Raw genomic sequence first — 19,754 nt, forward strand, 5'->3', positions numbered from 1 at the left:
TCAAGAATTTTTGTGTTTTGGTAACAAACACAGAGCCAGAAAAATTGTTCGAAAGTTGTGATTTTTCATAATCATCTGTAATAAGAGAACCATCAGTTTGAATTAATGGCGCAACAGAGTTACAGAATTTGGATTTTTTGTTTACGAAAGAGTAAAACTAAGTGATATTGGATTTGACAACTAAATCTTTCTCTCTGGAAACTCAATTTTTTTGAACTTCTGCATTATATAAATGAGAGTAGTTTTTGAATTTAACATGAAAAGATGGATTACCTGTTTTTTTGTAATCTCTATAGAGAATACGTTTTTTGGAGGCTAATTTTCAGATGGCGAGAGGTTGGAAATTGTTTTTTCTATTAAAAGTTAATGGTACATGCAATAAAATAGATGAATTTAAAAAATTACAGATAGTTTGCCAGAAAGATTCAACATCCTGTTTTGTTTTGGCTAGTAAATACCAGTTTACATTTTGTAAGTCGGTGTTTATAGAGTTGTATAGAGTTTATAGAGTTTTTAGAGTTATAGCTTTGAAAAAATTATACTTGGTTGTTTTTTTATATGGTTTATATTTCTCCAAATTACAATTGAAAATAATCATGCAGTGGTTGCAGGTACTTGTGAATGGGGCAATAGTTTCTATATTTAAAACGTTTTAGAGTTGTTAGTTAGTATCAGATCTAGAAGATTGTTAAATCTGGTATTGTCGGATACAAGTTGGGTTAAAGCATTTGCGGAACACGTTTCTACAAAAAGGTCATGAGATGAATCACCGAAACTAGTTGGGATTGACCAGTTTATAAGTATTAAAGTTACCGGCTATGATGCATGTAGAATCGCAAGTAGCGGTGTAATATTTATAAATTATCTTGCAAGATATTTATAAATTATCTTGCAAAAAGCTTTGGTTTTGGAAATACTGATGGCTGCACATGGAGGGTGATAAATGCATGTAATTCGTAATTTTTGCTCAATGGATGAGACAAACACGTCAACACATGTAATTTCAGTATTTAGTAGTTTCATTGGAATATTAAGATGCGTTTGAAGTGAGTGGATATTATTGCACACTAAAATAAGTGAACCCCCACCTTTACTGTTTCGATCATATCGTGAAATACTGTGAAATTTTTGCCATATACAATAATGAATCAGGTGTATTTTTACACATTAGTGTATTTTTACACATTATAGCCATATAACAATAATGAATCAGGTGTATTTTTATTTAACCATTTGTTTTTAATTTTTCTTACTTGAAGCAACGTTTTCATATTTGATCTCTCTGCATCATTAAGATCTGGATTTGTAAACACTTTACCAAATTCTGTTGAGGTTCTTAAGGATTTAGCAGCGCTTAGAATGAAGTTTCGATCACTGGAATTGATTAACTCAACTAAGACTGGGCTATTTGTATTTTGTTGCGGTTGTAGTAATTGTAGTTGAAGTTGAGGTTGTTGGCACATAGGAAGATTTTTGACGGAGGATTACATTTCACCGTTCAATGCTAGCAGTATTTGCTGTATTTCTTATCTTTAAAAATTTTGTTATATTTCTATATTAAAAATTTTTTTTTAATTTATAGCTAGAGTTTAGTTTTGTGATATCATTATATTTTTTTTATATAGCTCCATTGTATTTTTTTTATATATGCTTCTTTTGGTACAACAAGTATGTTGTTGTACTCAGACTTGAATTCGTACATTAATTGCTTTTATTGTACATTTTTTTTTCATACTGCAGCTACTACTACTTTTTAAAAAGCCTTAGAGTAAACAAAAAAAATTTGGCTTTTATACAAAATAAGCTAATTTTGATAAAAAAAAATAAAATCATAAAAATTATTGAACAAATATTTTCAAAAAATAATGTAAAAATTATCAGTTTCAAATGTTTTACAAAGAGGCTTTCCTAATAATTATTTTTTAATTGCGTTTTTTTGAAATACGCAATGAGCCTCTCAAGGTGTTTTGAAAAATGGCTACAGATTATAGCTACAAATATTTATTTTAGTTCAATCAATTAATGTAATACCTCAAGTATTAGTGAGTATAATAAGTTAATTGTCAAATTTATACTAAATGTTTAATGGTCATATACACTTATACTTGACTTATTGCATTGATTGATCTGGTTTTATTGTAATTTTTTTTTTTTATATAGCTGCAACTTCTTCTGTTAGAACAAGAAAGTTGTTGTACTCACTTATAGTTGACTCATTACATTGATTAATCCCACTATATATATATATATATATATATATATATATATATATATATATATATATATATATATATATATATATATATATATATATATATATATATATATATATTTAAATAAAAAATATATATATATATATATATATATATTTATATATATATATATATATATATATATATATATATATAAATATATATATATATATATATATATATATATATATATATATATATATATATATATATATATATATATATATATATATATATATATATATATATATATATGTATATATATTTAAATTAAAAAATATTGTTTTAATGAGACACTTTTATTAACAATAATCAATGACAATTAAAAAAAGTCAGGGTCAAACAAGTTGCTGTTAATCTTGAAATGTCTTATTTTTCATACAACCCATTCTATGTAGCATGTTCCCTTTCTATTTAAATTGTTTTTATAAGTATTTTTGATACTTTTACAGCTAGAGTGTAGTATTGTGATATCATTGTAAAAAAATATTTTACTTGAGATAAAAAATGATTATTCTTAACATGCAACCATGGTCTGTTGTTAATGAAGCTGGTTTTTTAAGACACCATGCCATGATTGCTCTAAATTTTGAAGTTGCTAGTGAAAAATACTACAGAAGCATGCTGGACCCTGCATATGAGAAGATTAAAACTGCTCTAAAAGATCGTTTGGAAGAAGAAGAAGTCGAAACGGTCTCCATTGGTCTGGATGCTTGGTCAAATTTTCACCACAGATATTTAGGGAAGACAATTCATTTCTTTTCAAAAGACTGGGAATAGATGAAGTTCTGCTTATCCTGCTCCAAATATGACGATCGTCACACAGCGGCAAACATTTATCAGAAGATTCAAGAAACAGCCGAGGGACTTTACTTCAAAAATTGGTGTTTGCTTGAGGGGCAATGCTGCAAATGTCAAGGCAGCCTTCAATAAACCAGGATGTGTCTATGAATCAGCTGGATGCCTCAACCATTCTCTTCAACTAGTTATCAAAAAAGAACTTTTTTCTATGGAAACAGTGGAAACCCTTGTTGAGAAATGCCGAAAAATTTGCACTCATGCCTCTCACTCAAATGTGTTTCATACAGAGCTCTACAAACAACAAGAGAGTCAGATGGGCAACAAAGATCAACTTGGGTTGAAAAATGATGTTGCAACAAGATGGAACTCGACTTTTTATATGCTGGAAAGAATTTTGCATCTTAAACCAGCTAATGCTGGCACTCTGCTCAAGTTGCCATCCTCTGGAATTGAATTTTCACGGGAAGACTGGAATATTTGTAAAAAAGTGGTTACAATTTTGGGTATTTTTGAAGAAGCCACAAAACTGCTCTTGGGAAGTGAATCTTGCAACAGTTCTTGCATTCCCATTGTGACAACTATAATCCAGTCACTTGAAACTACAACTGGAGATGATGACATGATCACAATGCAGCAAGCAATGAAAACTGCTATGGAAAATCGTTTCTTGAACATGGAAAAGACTGAGCATTATTCCATTGCAACCTTACTTGAGCCAAGGTTCAAACATTATTTTTTCCGATCCCAGGATGCCTGTCATGCTGCCAAAAAATCCATCTTGACACAACTAGATTCTTTGCTACCATCTCTCAATGAACCCAAACCAATTTCCAAAGGAACCAGCCTTACAGGATTTTCTAACTTAATGAAAAACATCATTGCCCAATCTCAAGCAACAACAAACCAAAGTTCAAACTCCAGACTGACCAAAGAAGTGTTGAATGATTACTTGGACTCTCAGATATTTTCCGACTGTCTGGACTTCTGTAAGATTTATGAAAAAAATTCGAGTGGGAGAGTCAAGCTGGCCCTTGCCAAAATTGCCAAGAAGTTTCTGACTCCTCCACCAACATCAACTGATGTTGAAAGGTTGTTTTCAACTGCTGGAGATATACTAACCAACGAACGAAACAGACTTTTACCAGATAGTCTTGAAAAACTTTTGTTTTGCCGAGAAAATCTACCAAATGTTAACTTCCGTTATTAATTTACATCATTTCATTTATAACAACAAATCAACTCTTAATAAAACAAAATCAAAAGAGCATTGTTTAAACACGTAATTTCTTACTTTTAAAAAATTTCGGTTGTGCCGAAATTTCGGTAAAAGTTTTGCCGAAATTTCGGTTTCCATTTCGGTTGCCGCAACCGAAATGAACCGAAACCGGAATGCCGCAACCAAAATGAACCGAAACCGAAATTTCGGCAAAATTCCAATTTCGGTCGATCACTAATTATAACATTATGTTGAATATAATATTTTTTGGGAATTTTTTTTTTGAGTTTATATTTTTATTTTATCTCAAGAAAAATATGTTTTTCGTTACTTATTAATTTTCTTCTTATTATTAATTTCTTCATTTTTTATTTTAGGAGTTATTGTTTTGAATGGATTTATTGGCCATTTTCGCTTTGTTTTTTTATATTTCCATTATTTTTTACATGTGAATGGAAACCATTTATACTTTTATCACCTTATTACGATCTAGACGGTTTCCATTTGCATTAAGTATCGATTTTTGGCACAAACAACAGGTTTATTAGTGTATTATGGTCGCTCTCCTCGATTTAGCCTAGCTATATGAGAGTGAACCATCCAGAATCTAGACTGTACAAATATTTTTTATAACGTATAACATTCTTATGTAAAACATCTATATTTCTGGTAAATATATTGCTTTTTGTTGTTGTTGTTGTTGTTGTTGTATTTGCCTAACTCGGCAGAAAAACAGCTAATTTGAATGAATTTGTTAAGAGTATTTTCTACAGAAAAGCCTTTATAAAAAATATCAAACAGTTAAAGCTAATTTATTTGAAATAACTAGATCTCTTTGGTCCGTTTTTCTAAATTTGTTTAAATTATCTTTTTAAAAGAATTTTTATCTGAAATATCTATTTATCTGAAATTATCTTTTTAAAAGAATTTTTATCTGAAATAACTTCTAACTAATAACTTGTCAAAATCCTAATAAAAAAATAAAGTTACCTCATTAAAAAATTTAAAAATATGATAAAAAAAAAATTGATAAAAAAAAAAAAAAATTTATGCAAAAATTTTATGTGGTCATTTTCAACTTTTTGAACCAAATATGAAGTTTCCTTAACACTAAACATATTTACTGAGTGTATGAAAAATTTACATTAAATTATTTTTTCATTTATAACTATTCATATTTTAGTCATTTTCCCTGTTCCCAAAGCAACGTACACCACCCAAATATCAGTAAAAAACTTTCCTTTGCAGATTTAAATCTTATTAAGTTCTTCACTCAAATTTACAGCCTTGTTTTTTGAATTTTTTTTACTCTGACAAAACCAAAATTGAGTAGGGTAGAGCGGGGATAGTTGAGCATAGGGACAAGTTGGGAAGTTAAAATATCTCAAAAACTACGTATCACATGGCAAAACATCTAATAAATGAAAGTTGGGGAATTAAAATGTTAACACAATGCGCAACAAAAAATTGCTGAAAAGCTACTGAGTAAGATATATGGGCACCTTTCCTATTTTGGACCAAAAAAGTAAAAAAAATTTATGCAATTTTTCTCTTGCATGCTCATTAACTTTTTTATCTACTATCACTTAAGTGTTGATAATTTACCATTTTATTAGACTTTTGATTAAAATTAACTGTTTTTTCTTAAGACTTACTGTTCTTTTTAAAATCAAACTAATATGTTACCTTGTTTAGAGGGGTAAGTTGAGTAGCTTTGAAAAAAAATAAATTAAACTGAACTATCGAACACAAAGATCACAACTTTGATGAGAAATGATAGAGCGGTACATTATTTATATATATTTTTAAAATTAGTAATGTTTAAATCGGGCTTCAAAGTTAAAGAGAGTTGTATAAAATTATATTTTTATATTTTATGAGACTTTCTTATTATTTAAGTTTTTCACTTTTTGTACTTGTTTCATTAAGGTGTATAAAATAAAAAGTTAATAATCTATACACACGCTTACTGTTAGTGAAAGTTTTATTGATGACTCAAGTGTCGTACCATACATATTCATTTGTTTGTTGAATTTTTAACTTACCACACACTATTGCTTAACTTACCACACACTATTGCTTAACTTACCACACACTATTGCTTAACTTACTCGCTGGGGCAGGTTGAACAGCTCTGCAAACTTTAGGCAATATGTTTTAAAAAAAATCAAAAACAATTCTTCATTCTTAACAAATTTTTAGCAGGTTAGATTATCTTTCAAATATTGAAAAAATTATGTAAGACCGTTCATGAGATCTGTTAGATTTAGTAAAAATTGCTCAAATAGCTTTCTCTTCCCTACCTAAAACATTTTTGAATTGATTGCCCAAGAGAACTTTTTTTTTAAATAACTTCAAAAACAATAACTATATGCACTAGTCTTTTTTATTTATAGAAAAAAATTTTTTTTAGCCTTTTCTTATAATTTTATTATATTGGCTGTTAAATCTTTTTTTTTTAATACTTTAATATATTAAAAATTATAAGTTCTACTTTTCAACTCTGAGCAAAACACATTCACGGCTGGATGCAATTAGTAACTAATTGATTGTTACATATATTTTTTGTCAATTTTTTATATTATTTTTTTATTTACTTTAAAACACATTTTTATTTAAATCATTTTCTTACCGTTTCGGCTGCGAGGAAGGCCTTTATTACTTCCAAATTTTTCTCATGTAACATAATTTTATCTTGTTGTGCATCCACTTTTAAAATAAGTTCATTTTTAAGTGTATCCACTGTTGATGTAATTTTCATTTCAAGTGCAACCACTTCTGACGCATTTTTGTTTTCAAATAATTCCACTGTCGAGGTAATTTTATTCTCAAGTGCAACCGTTTTCGACGCAATTTTGGTTTCAAGTGATTCTACTTTTGACATAATTTTATTTTCAAGTGCAACAACTTCTGTAGCATTTTTGTTTTCAAATGATTCCACTTTCGAGGTAATTTTATTTTCAAGTGCAACTGCTTTTGATGCAATTTTGGTTTCAAGTGATTCTACTTTTGACATAATTTTATTTTCAAGTGCATTCACTGTTAACATAATTTTATTTTCAAGTGCATTTACTTTTGACGCAATTTTATTTTCAAGCGTATCCACTGTTAATGTAATTTTGTTTTCAAGTGCGTCCAATTTCGATATTGCCAATGAAAGATGGGCTTGCATTGAAGAATCGGCGTGCGTTTCATGTTCTTTTCTCATTCCCTTTTTAATATAATAAATATCCTAATTATTTTAATATAAATTAAGATAGGAAATTATCTATATTACACATATCAAAACAATATCAACACTTCTTTAACTGATTCAAAAGTTGTAGAGAAAAAAGAGGAGAAAAAATAATAAATAACGCGGCATCCGTGATTTACTGTTGTTTTCTACCGCCCTTTCTTGCCATTGAAAGTAGCCAATTAACATAATATAGACTATAATAAAGTAAATAATCACAAATTTACGCACTAAAAAAAGAATTAGAAGTTTCTAACTCAGGGTAAAATATGTGATATATGCTTAGCAAGGTTGTTTTTTTTTTTATTTAAAAACTTTATTTCAAGTTGATTTTTACATGATTTAAATTAGTTTTAGTTAACACTAAAACTAATTTAAATCAACACATTTAATTTTTCAGACAGTACACAGACACATATAAATGTCATTAAAAAAATGCAATTGTCTCATAAAAAAAAATGTCATAAAAATTTACAATGGTTTCAATTTAAGAAAAAATATTTATAATAATACAATCTTAGCTAAAGATATAAGTCAGTATAAAGTAAAAACAAAATTTTAAAAACAACTAATTTTGCAAACGCAATTATTACCTTACCAAATCTTGATATGTTTTTTGAACACCTCAAGACTTATTGCATGGTCTCACTATTAAGAGTGTTCCAGAGCAAGGTGGCTCTATTTAAGGTACAGCATGAATCATTAAATATGGAGCCTTTAGGAGGTATTTCGGAGGTAGATTGAGTTTTTGCTACAAGGGAGTTTTTTCATAAGTTTTTTTTATAGTAGAATGGTTTTTCATAAATATTGGATTTAGACAAATAATAGATTTAAAAGTTTCCATTATAAGAAATCCCAAGTTTCTCAGATGGATTCTTGCTCTATTATCAAAATTTAACAATTCATCCAGAGACAAATTAAACCTTTTATAGAATATAAATAGTGCTTTTTTATGAATTTGTTTGTCATCTTTTTCTAAACAAAACAGCCAAATTAGAGGACAAAAAGAAAAGTTTGACAAAATAAAAGCATTAAACAGCAAAATAGATTTATCACGAGATAAAAAATTTCTTATGAGTGATATGGCAAAACGTATACCATTATTTTTACTGCATAACTGTTTAATGTGTTCCCCAAACTTTAGATCTTTATCAATTGTTATACCAAGTAGTCTTATTGGGTTTTTTGCCTTCTTAACGGAGGCAAAAAACCCTTATATTACCTATTTTTAACGATAGATTTTTTGTGTTTTTTAAACCAACTAAAAGAAATTGGAACTTATCTGGGTTCGCAACTATCGAGTTTAACTGAAACCATTTGATGGTGTTGGTTGCTTCTTTTTGCAAACAAAAAATAACCTCCTCAAAGCAATAATCACAAGCATAAATAGTGTCATCAGCAAAATAACAACATTCTGTATCTTTAATAAATAAAAATAAGTCATTTATAAAGATATTGAACAAAACAGGTCCAAGGATTGACCCTTAAGGCTTTTCAGATAATTTATCTACCCAATTTCAGGCAGAAGATTTGTATCCTTTTTAAAAAATATAGGACAGGAAGAGATTAGGAAATTCTGTTAAAAAACCATAGGGGTCTAATTTAGTAATTTTTAAGTCATGCGGGATATAGTCGTAGGCTTTTGAGAGATCTATTAATATTGATGCAACAATGCCTCCACTATTAATACAATCATGCGGCATGATTGTATTAATAGCGGCATGATTCATGCCACTTATTAAGTAACAAAAAAAGGGCATGCTGAGTATTATAACCTCTTCAGAAACCACACAAAAGTTTATCAAATCTTGGCTTAATAAATATCATGATTTGTTCATACAAAATAGTTTCAAAAACTTTAGAAAGGGCTGGTAAAATGCTAATTGGACGGTAATTTGACTTATCAGTTGGGTCATTTTTCTTAAAACATAGTATAACATTAGCTATTTTTAGAAATGATAGGTAATTACCATCATGGATACTATTATATATGTAATCTGTAAGACTGTTCGTAAAGTGAACAATATAAGATTTTAAAATATAAGTTGGTATATCACCACTGGTCTTTAGTAGTAGATTTAGCACGCTTGGCCTTTTAATATTTCTTTTTATATTTTTGACCACGCGATGAGGTTTTAATATTTCTCTTTATATTTTTAACCACGCAATGAGGTTAAATCTTTATAATCTGTTAACATCTGTTAATCAGTAATAAGATCAAAAACATTCATCAGCTTAAATAATAATAAGATCAAAAACTTTTTAATTTGATAACTTCTGTAGTGAAGGATAAACCCTGGCCCGGCACAAAGATCATATTAGGGGCGCCAATCTTTATATCCTTGACAACTATTTTTTTCATTTTTGCTCACCACTTCAATGAAAAAATAATTAGATTAAGGTGTCTAGTTAGTAATTTTTTGTGTTTTATATGTTTGTGAGTTATATGTTTATTTAAATCGTGTTGTTTGTATGTTAAATGTTTACTGTTATCGTAAGTTTAAATTTAGGGGAGTCTAGTATATATCATAAATTATTGATTTGTATGTATTGTTATGTATTTGCTCTACACTTCAATTAAAAAGTAATTACAGAAAAAAGTAGTAATTAGTTATTTATTTAAAAGAATATGTTTGTGAGCCATTATGGCAGAAAAAAAGAAACCTTCGGGTTTCTTTTATAGTAAACGCAAATCAGATATGGAGAGAGAAGACAAAAAACAAGCAAAGACATTGATTAAATTTTTTTTAGGTCAAAAGAACAAGATCCAAACGATAATCAGCATCAATTGCAGGTAAGATTTGATATAAGGGTGCATTTATTGCTATTAAGTTAGTTAATAAACAAATTAATAATAATTTAGAGAAATAATCAAATGCCGTTATTTAAGCCTTAATAACTCTTGGTTCAATTTTTAAAATATTTTTTTCTTGATGTTAGTTGTTAAGTGTACTATTAACCATTTTTATAATTCATAATAAACAGAAACAATTTGTACGCTAGAAGCAGATGGAATATTCACAGTCTCAAGATTTAATAGACATTCCTGATTAAGCGGTTAAAGCTTTTTCTGCATAAGACCGCTTTAATTTACAACATTACATGTGCGAGTAGATAAAGTTTTTTTCATTACAACAAGTACATGTGCGAGTAGGTTAAGTTTTTTTTACAATTTTTATTTAAGGTTAAGCTTTTTTTGAAAAATAAATTGTATACAAATACATTAAAAGTTTTGTTTTCAAACAAAAGTTTTAACTCCTCTCTTTGTATTGTACAACTTCTTGGTACTTAAGGACAAGCTTTTGTGGAACAAGTTTTCAATAGAAACAATAAAAACTTTTAAAAACCTGCTCAACACATTTCAAAATTTGACACTGTTCTTTCTGATTATCTACGTTGGGAAACTCGTGTGTATTATTTAAGCAAAAAAAATCAAAATGAGTTTAGTTGTCTTCTTTCCTGCAGAGTTACTAAGTTAATCTTGTACGAACTGCAGAAAGCTTTGTATTATCCTATAATTTTGGAATGCATTCCTGACGTAAGTTGTAAAGAACAAATGTCATTTGTAATTCGGTTTGTCTATGCAGTTTTAGGAGAAGAAGAAAAGGTAAAGAAACATTTTCTTAAATTTGTTTAGGTCTCTTTTACATTTGGGCAAAGCTTGACTGCTTGCTTGTTCAAAAATGGAATATCATTACAAAATGTGCGTAGCCAAGGTTATGATAATTATATAAACATGAATTGAAAGAATTTAAATGTACAAAAAAGAATCTTCGACCTTTACTCGCAAGCTTTTTTTCTTCTTGTGGAAGCCATTTACTATGCCTTGTTGACAGTTATGCAGCACTTTTCTGCAATGTAGCTTTTAAACTTTTCAGCAATATTCAAGAGAATTATAACTTTTTTTTTGGATCAATTTAAAAATGGAGTATATTAACAAATCGAGTAAAAGATTTGATTGTAAAACCTCTAAGTGAAACCCATTGAAAAAGCAGGAAAGACACCGTCGTAATACCATATTGATGTAGTTTATGACGCTGTTTATGAATCCACGTTAGATTCCAAGATTGATGGTTTTGGAAAATTTGCCGCTATGGGAATTGCCAAGAAAACTACAGATTTTAAATTCCTCTGCTGTTTGTCACTTGGTATGATGTCTTGTTTAAATTTAATTTTATTTATTATTATTATTTACTATAGATACAACTGCAACAGAATAATATTAATGAGAATAAACAGAATAATATTAAAATGGAAGACATTATCAGCCTCGACAACTTCTTTCGGTAGTTGATTCCAATATGTAACGATTCTATTAGTGAATAAGAATTCTCTTTGGCAAATGTTAATCTTGGTTTGCTTGATAATGGGGTGTTGATTATTTCTAATCGCTCCTGCAGGACCTTGGAGCTGATGCCAGTGTGGTTTAATTATTGGGACCTGCTAGTTTACTTTTATAAAGCTATTGGGAATTTTAAAATAATCAATTAGCATTCCTCTTATTCTTCTATCTTTAAGTGTAGTCAAACCAAGAACTTTCAGTCTTGATTCATAATAAAGTTTACTTAAAGCAGGCACTAGTTTAGTAGCTCGTTTTTGAATTTTTTTAAGATTTTCCATGTTTTTTTTTCTATAAGGATTCCGTGCTGAAGAAAATGTTTCAAGATGAGATCTTACAAATGACGTGTACAAAATCTTGAATGATTTTACGTACCAATAAGTGAAAGTTCGAGAACACAATTAGCTTTTGACGCGGCTTTTTGGCATTTTCCCATTTTAAGTTGCTTGTAATTATAACACCAAAATCATGTTCGGATATTGTTTCTTGTAATTCCTGACCATTTATATAATATTTATGTTTATAAATGTTGTTATTTGTTTTTTTTCTTATATACATAACTTTACATTTATCATTATTATATTTCATATGCCAGTCTTCAGCCCATTTCGCAGCTGCGTCAATGTCTGAAATGAAATAGATGATAATGGATTTTTTATGATCGCAATAAGTTTTGTATCATCTGCAAAAAGCTTAATGAAATTTTTCATTACTTCTGGCATATCATTAATAAATATAGCAAAAAATAGTGGTCTTAAACTACAACCCTGTTCAATTCCGCTAACTTCATTTTTGAGTAGCTACTTGAGCATTTTTTTAAATGAATACGGGTAGATCCCCTCAATCAGAACAATAGTTATCCATAACTACTCTCTGCATCCTTCCTTTAATGAATGAGCTACACCATTTAAGAAGATTGCCTTTTATACCATAAGCTTCTAGTTTTGTGATAAGAGCATCATGTGGTACTAGGTCAAAGGCTTTAGCGAAATCAACTGAGGCACCGAAGTTTAGCGACTCATTATGTCCAATGTCTCTAGTAAGTTTAACAGGCAAGATTTATATCTAACAAACCCATTTTGTTAGTCAGAGAGCAATTTGTTATCAATGAGATGTTTTTTGATTACTTTTTTATTATTCTTTCCATAATTTTACATACTAAAGACGTGAGCGCAATGGGCCTATAGTTTGATGGATTTTTTCTGCTGCCTTTTTTGAATAATGGTGACAGATTTGCTTCTTTCCATTTTGTTGGAATGCAGCCTAATTCGCATGAACGTTTAAAAATAATTGATAATATTTTTGAGTAGGTATTGAGCATTTTTTTAAATAAATACGGGTAGATCCCATCAGCACCAGCTTGTTTGTATTCATTTTGCAAATCAAGTTCAATTAATAATAAATATAAATAAAATAAATGATTGAGCTCTCGAAAAAGTCAGTGTTGAATGGGCAGATTGATTCTGTTCTTGATTTAAAGTGAGGATATTTTTTATTATTTTGGACAGAGTTAAATACATTATAAAAATGGAGGTTGAATTGATCGCAAGTTTCTTGTCTATCAGCTAAAGTTACGCCATAATTTTTAATGAGCGAACAAATTTTTTGATAATTGTTATTTTTACTATTTGCAAATGCGTATATTAATTTAGGATTTAGTTTAGCTTTTTTGATCAAAATCGATTCGTAATAAATTTTCTGGGCTTTTATAAGCTTCTTCAATGCTTTACAGTGAGATGAATATTTTTTTTTGATGGAATCTTGTTTATTTGAGGCTAAAAATACTAAAATAATTATTTGAGGTTAAAAATACGCACCAAATGCTTTTTTTCATTTTTATTTGGGTTTTTAAAATATTAGTTAGCTAATTAGGTCTGTATTTGGTACATGAGATAACATTTTTTCGAGTAGGAATGAATTTGTTTATAGCTGAATTAGTTTTAGTTTATAATTTTTAATGCATATCATTAATATCAGTGTCATCAGTAAGTTTTTCATATTTAAGACTATCCAAATATTTCGAGATACTTGAAAAGTCACCTTTGTTCACATGGAACTGTTTTGATTCATTTTGATATACTGTAATATATTTTGTTTCAGTTATTAAGCTAAAGCTTCCTGAAGAATGTTGATGATTACAACTTGTAGAGCCAAGTGGTGGTCCAATTATTGTATTATAGATTGATTCAGGACAACTTGTAAAAATAAGATCCAAAAAATTTTTTAAAGACGTTGGTTCATTTATGTTTTGTTTAAAATAGTTAGAGTCAATAAGATATTTGAATGAAATACTGCAGGGTTCACCAGATCCTTGAAGTCTGCTTTTATTACTCCAAATAATGTCAGGATTGTTAAAATCGCCAATAAATAGCAGCTTAAAATTTTTATTTGTGTTGACTAGGTTACAAGCTTTTTGAATTGAATTGTTTATGTCAATTGAGACCTCATTTGTAGAGTTAGGTGGACTGTAAATACATCCTATAATTAATGTTTCATGATTGCATATTATAGTTTGAGCCCAGATTTGTTTATTTTTTGCTTTGGATAAATCTTTGTCAATAATTTCTAATGAGTTCAAGTCATTTCTAATGTATATAGATACGCCTCCACCACGACCTTTATCTCTGTTTTTGCTGCAGAAAGAGTAGTTATTAATTGAGTTAACTGATCTGGTGTTAAACCATGATTTAGTAATTGTTATTATGTGGTAATTAAATGTTGCAATAAGTATCTTTAGCTCATTCATTTTATTGTTTAAAATTGTTTTAATTGCAATAGTAACATGTTATTTCGTTGAAATTTTGATTGGAAGGTAAGAGAGGTCTGAGATTAAATAACTTCAATTTTTTTGAGTTCATTCCAACGTGTTCCCCAATAGAATTTCGTTCCGTTGTTAACACCATATTTCTTGTTAGTTGGTCTCCCGTCTAAGTCGGTTATGATATTTGGAAGGTTATAGTTGCGTATTTTTTCTTTCAGCTCGCAGTAGACACTTTTGTAGATTTCTTTCAGCTTGCGTAGACACTTTTATTACTAGTAAGTCGAATTTGTTCGTTAAATCAATCAGCCAGATGTCTAGATTAGCTGTATCGCTTTTTAATGTAGGTTGTGCCGCCGTGTAATGAGGATTGCACGCCACACTCATTATTATAATTTTTTTTTTTTTTTACAGTTAAAATTACATATAAAATATACTTTACAGCAATATTATTTGAATAATAATAATAGAAATATAGAAATAAAAATAATATCGCTAATAATATAATACAATTATATATATAATGTAAAGTTAGATTGGGATATAATTAAAAAATTAAGTTATACAAATGACATAGAATACAAAACTTCCCAGCTGGCACACGACGTTGGAATAACGTTGATTGACGTTGATCGACGTTGATCAACGTTATTCCAACGTCGTGTGCCCGCTGGGTTAAGAGTTAAGAGTAAACGACGTAAAAAATAAAACGACCTAATTAGAATTTAATAGCGACAATTATAAGAAATAGAATATGCGTGAGATATTTAAAATGTAAACAAACTAAATTATTTTTAAGTCAAATAAATTATTCACCGATAAAGAATAAACGACTAAATTAATAAACATAAGAAAAATAATAATGAAAGAAAACTACCAACTATAAAAAATTAAATAAGTATAATATAAATAGTAAGATAGTATAAGAAGATAATTATATCGAAAATGCAATAAATATAGTTAAATTGACAAACAACAAAAATCTTTAAATATTTAATTTTTATTAAGTAATTTAGTAGCGATATATAAAATGCATTTCAAAGTAATGAAAGTGATTTTAAAATGGATGATTACTTTTCACCGTTCAATGCTAGCAATACTTGCTGAGCAGAGAGGCATTATAATTTTTTCGATTTGCTTTATTTATGAGTTTTTATCTGTAAAAGATTTATAATATTTTTAATTACATTTTATTTTTTTATTTAAATACTTGTAATATTTTGTCAATAATTAATAAGAACTACCCTAAATATAACATTACTCAGTTAAAAAGATTATACCAGTTTTTTTACAACTTTAGTTTAAGTTTTCGATAGAAATATGTTATCTTTACATTGCTAAATTGTTTTAAAACATCTAATTTAAATAACTAATAGTAGAGGTAGAACAGAGTTAGATTATTATACTATGCTCTGTTTTATTTGCTTACACTGTATTTTGGATAAGTTTAAGTAAGAAAACCCAAAGTTCAATCTAAAAATTAAAATTCAACTTTTATTATTTTAAGTATTGTTTTTACACACTCCTATGATGCTTAATTAATAATTAAAAGGGTGTTAATAATTTAGGGTGGGCCAAAAAATTTTTTTTCTGATTTTTGACTCGCTATACCGCAAAAAACTTCTCTTTAGGGTGCCTAAGGATAATGCAAAAAAAAAAAAAAAAAAAAAAAAATTCTGCCTGGAGCTAGCGTATCGCGCTTGAATAATCGAAGAATTTTTCCCTTTTTTTAATTTTTTAACAAATGATATGAAATTGAATAAATTCTTTAACAAATATCTAGACAGAGGCATAGCAAAGGTTGGGTTTGTGGTGCAGTCACCCCTGGCGCTTCTCTAGGGGGGGTGGGGCGCCAAAAAGGGGTTTTGGGTTGAATTTGTTAATGCAAATCAGTCCAAATATTATTGAAAATAAGGTACTTTAGCATAATTTTAGGTGTATAATATGTTGGAAAACCGTTGTCAGATGTGGGCTCCACCCCAGACCTTGTTGGGGGAACTTACAGCGCTACCCCAGACCCTAGCTGGGAAGGGAAGGGGCTCTTAAGCCGCCCCTCTCCCTAGCAGGACCTCCCTTTTAGCGATAAGGCCCCTTTAGGGCCTTATCGCTAAAAGTCTCCCCCACGACATTTTTTTTTTGTTCGCATGTCTGTTTCAGGAGGAAGGCGCCAATTTTCAGCGTTGCCCTGGGCGCCAGAAAACCTAGCTACGACACTGTATCTAGAGACAATTTAAGTAGAAAAAAGTATTGGAATGGTAAATTAGAAATCTTTTTTTTTTTAATTGAAAAACCATCTTTTTGACTAAAACTTTTGAGAAAAAATATATTCTTTTACATTTTGCTAATTTCTGTTGGTAGTTTAAAATATGATTTGCTTGAAAAATTAGGCATTGAGGATCTGGAGTTATGTGTAGTTCTTATAATGCCATCTCTGGAATTGAAGCCAGCTACTTTTTGTGAAGCCTTTGTTACAATTTTTACGCATCGTTCTACTGCTTGTGTGTGACATGGAAACTTTTCAAAGTTCCACTCAGCCGCTGTTTCACCTGATTGGATCTTTGACCAAATATCTTTATCTGAGACTCTTCGCAGCAAAGGTGGCGGAAAAAGCGTGGTAGTGTTCCAGTCAATCATCTCTGTATAGTCAGTAGCAAGGAAATTAATTTTGGGTGGTTGAAAACTCCTGATAAATTTTCTTTTAGAAGCTAGGCTTCTTGCCTTTATAATTCTTCTATAACCCAGTTCCCCAATATAAACCCTTTTGTTTACTACCATTGTTAAAAGCAAGTTTTATAAATGTGCAAAAAAAGCGTTTCTCTCAATTACTGGGTCTATTACTTTTAGCAAGTCATTGGGCACGAATCTTGACGACTTTATCATTTCAAATACATGTTCTGCTCCATTTGTGAAGTATTTTCTTTTTTTTATATGAAACCATCCAGGGACATATGATTTTAAAAGAAAAGAAACTAAGATTTTATGCTCTTCTGTTGGGGTTTCAAGGCTCAAATACAATTGTAAAACTCTGTTTGCAGTTGTTAACCACCTTGAGTGTGAAATGGCTCCAGGTTCACGAACAGATAAATCTTCTGAACAACTGCCTAATTTAGTAGCAGAACTTATATCCAACAAAAACTGCTGATCTTTGCTTAAAATTTTGCGGTCATCTTCTGGAATTTCACAATGGACACTGACAAATTTTACCACGGGTAATTTCTCATACTTATTAAGCTGTGCGCCAATCGGACCGCTAAATGATTTTGGGCCTGTCGTTTCTCCGTCTAAAATTTGAAATAAATGCCGGAATGGCAATTCGTTGAAGTGTAAGAGACAAATCCCCACTGCAGTGGTCTGTTTACTTATTTTTCAATTGTGGCAGTAACACCGGATTTCCATCCCGTGTTAGTAACAGTACCATTGCATCCAATTACGCCCAGTTCATGAAATGAAACTCCAGCTTCATTCAAATATGAAATAATGCTACTGGCAATGTTTTCAGCAGACCCAGAAGTTGGTGAAACATGACCAACGTACACGGAACCAGGTTCTTTTAAAATTGAGTAATGTTCCTCTTTTATGGTTCGTTGAAACCGTTTCAATTTCATTTTTTCAACCACTAGAGTTTTGTCCTTCCTCCCATCAAATATTATTGTCCTTGAAGTGGGTTATATTTCTCCTTGCTCTGCATTTGAAGTTGTGAACGGTTATCCACTTTTGCTCTTCTAATTTTACTTTTCTCAACAACAAAACTGGGATCATAATTAGTTACGATACCAAAATCTTGCAAAACACTTGAGGCAATAGCTGCCATTGCTCTGTCTGATAATCCATAGCGATCGCTAGTCAGAGCAGTATTTTTCATTGTAATGCGCATCTGCCATGATGGCTTAGTTAGCTTATATTCTTCTAATTCTTTATCGATGACTTCTTTAATGGCTACGGAGGCATCACTAACGAACTCTTTTTGCTTTAGTGTTTCATCTCAATGGTTTGAGCATGAATGTTCCAATAATAGATTATTAGTAGGCAGAGTTCTTTTAAGTTCAGCACATTTCCTATCGTGTCTTTGTGTAATTTTTTTTGTTTCTTTTACGTCAATACTTCCGATTTTACTAGTACCATGCATTCTTTGGCAGTACACAAATTTTAGTTCAATGATGGGGATTTTTTTTTCTTTTTCACACATACAGATAATTGAAACAGAACACTCGCATAAACAAATTTCAGTGACCATTTTACATTTGCAGTCTAATGTTATTTTACACTTACACGCCGAGACATCAAACAATAACAATGATTTTGTTTTAAAATCATTAACTCTCTTTTTGAACTTTCCTTTTTCTTTATCACGCTTGAAGGATTTCATAAGATTGCGATAACTATCATGGTATCCATTTATCAATTGCACAACTCTGTAAATTGTTACTGTGGGTATTGAAGATTTATCAAACACTGATTTAACTTGTTGTGCGACACAATTTGAAACATTAGAAAACTTAATTGGTTTGTTGTTCGATTTCAAAGCTAGTTTGTAATTTTCATTAAAACAACACTTGAGAACATCTTCATAAGTTGGAAGTTTATTTGCAGATAATTCTATTGGATGACCAAAAATCGGGCACTTAAATTCGCTACGAGTAATTTTTTTAAAAACAGCCATGGCAGGTTGGTTAATATTTTAAAATAATCAAAACAAAATTATCCCAAAACAGGTTGTTGTGGCAAGAAAAACACCAATTTTGCAGCGCATTTTGGGAATACTCTAAAGTGCACTTTGTTACGAAAATGATAAAAAGTGAGTATTTATTTAAATATTAAAGTACGATGCGCTAGCTCCAGATGTAAAATATTTGTATTATTTTTTTTTGCACTTTCCTTAGATACCCTTGAAGCATGTTTTCCGCGGTAAAGCGAATCAAAAATCAGAAAAAAAAAATTTTTGGCCCACCCTATTAATTATGTCTGATAATTTATGAAGTGAAATTATTAGACTTACTCAAAATGAAAGAAACCATGTTAGGCGAGCTGAGATAAATCGTCGTCGAAATGAAATGTCGTCGAGATGAGACTAAGCGAGCTTAGGGTGTCCCATTCCCGCAAAATTTTCGAATTTCCACTCCAACTTTTAAATTGAGGTTTAGACTAAGATAAAA

The 19,754-nt window shown here is 29.8% G+C and overlaps 1 protein-coding gene across 4 annotated transcripts in view; it reads right to left on the minus strand.

Moving 5' to 3' along the window:
• The window catches only part of LOC136083668 (TNF receptor-associated factor 3-like), a 173,145-nt gene that overhangs the window by 74,833 nt on the left and 78,558 nt on the right, over positions 1-19,754 (minus strand). For all 4 annotated transcript variants that reach the window (XM_065803222.1, XM_065803223.1, XM_065803221.1 and 1 more), the window contains one exon: positions 6,902-7,480. In XM_065803222.1, the coding sequence (XP_065659294.1) occupies positions 6,902-7,480 (579 nt within the window). The remainder of the gene's footprint in view (positions 1-6,901; positions 7,481-19,754) is intronic.

This window comes from Hydra vulgaris, chromosome 08, assembly GCF_038396675.1.
Source record: "Hydra vulgaris chromosome 08, alternate assembly HydraT2T_AEP".
Taxonomy (NCBI): Eukaryota; Metazoa; Cnidaria; class Hydrozoa; order Anthoathecata; family Hydridae; genus Hydra; species Hydra vulgaris.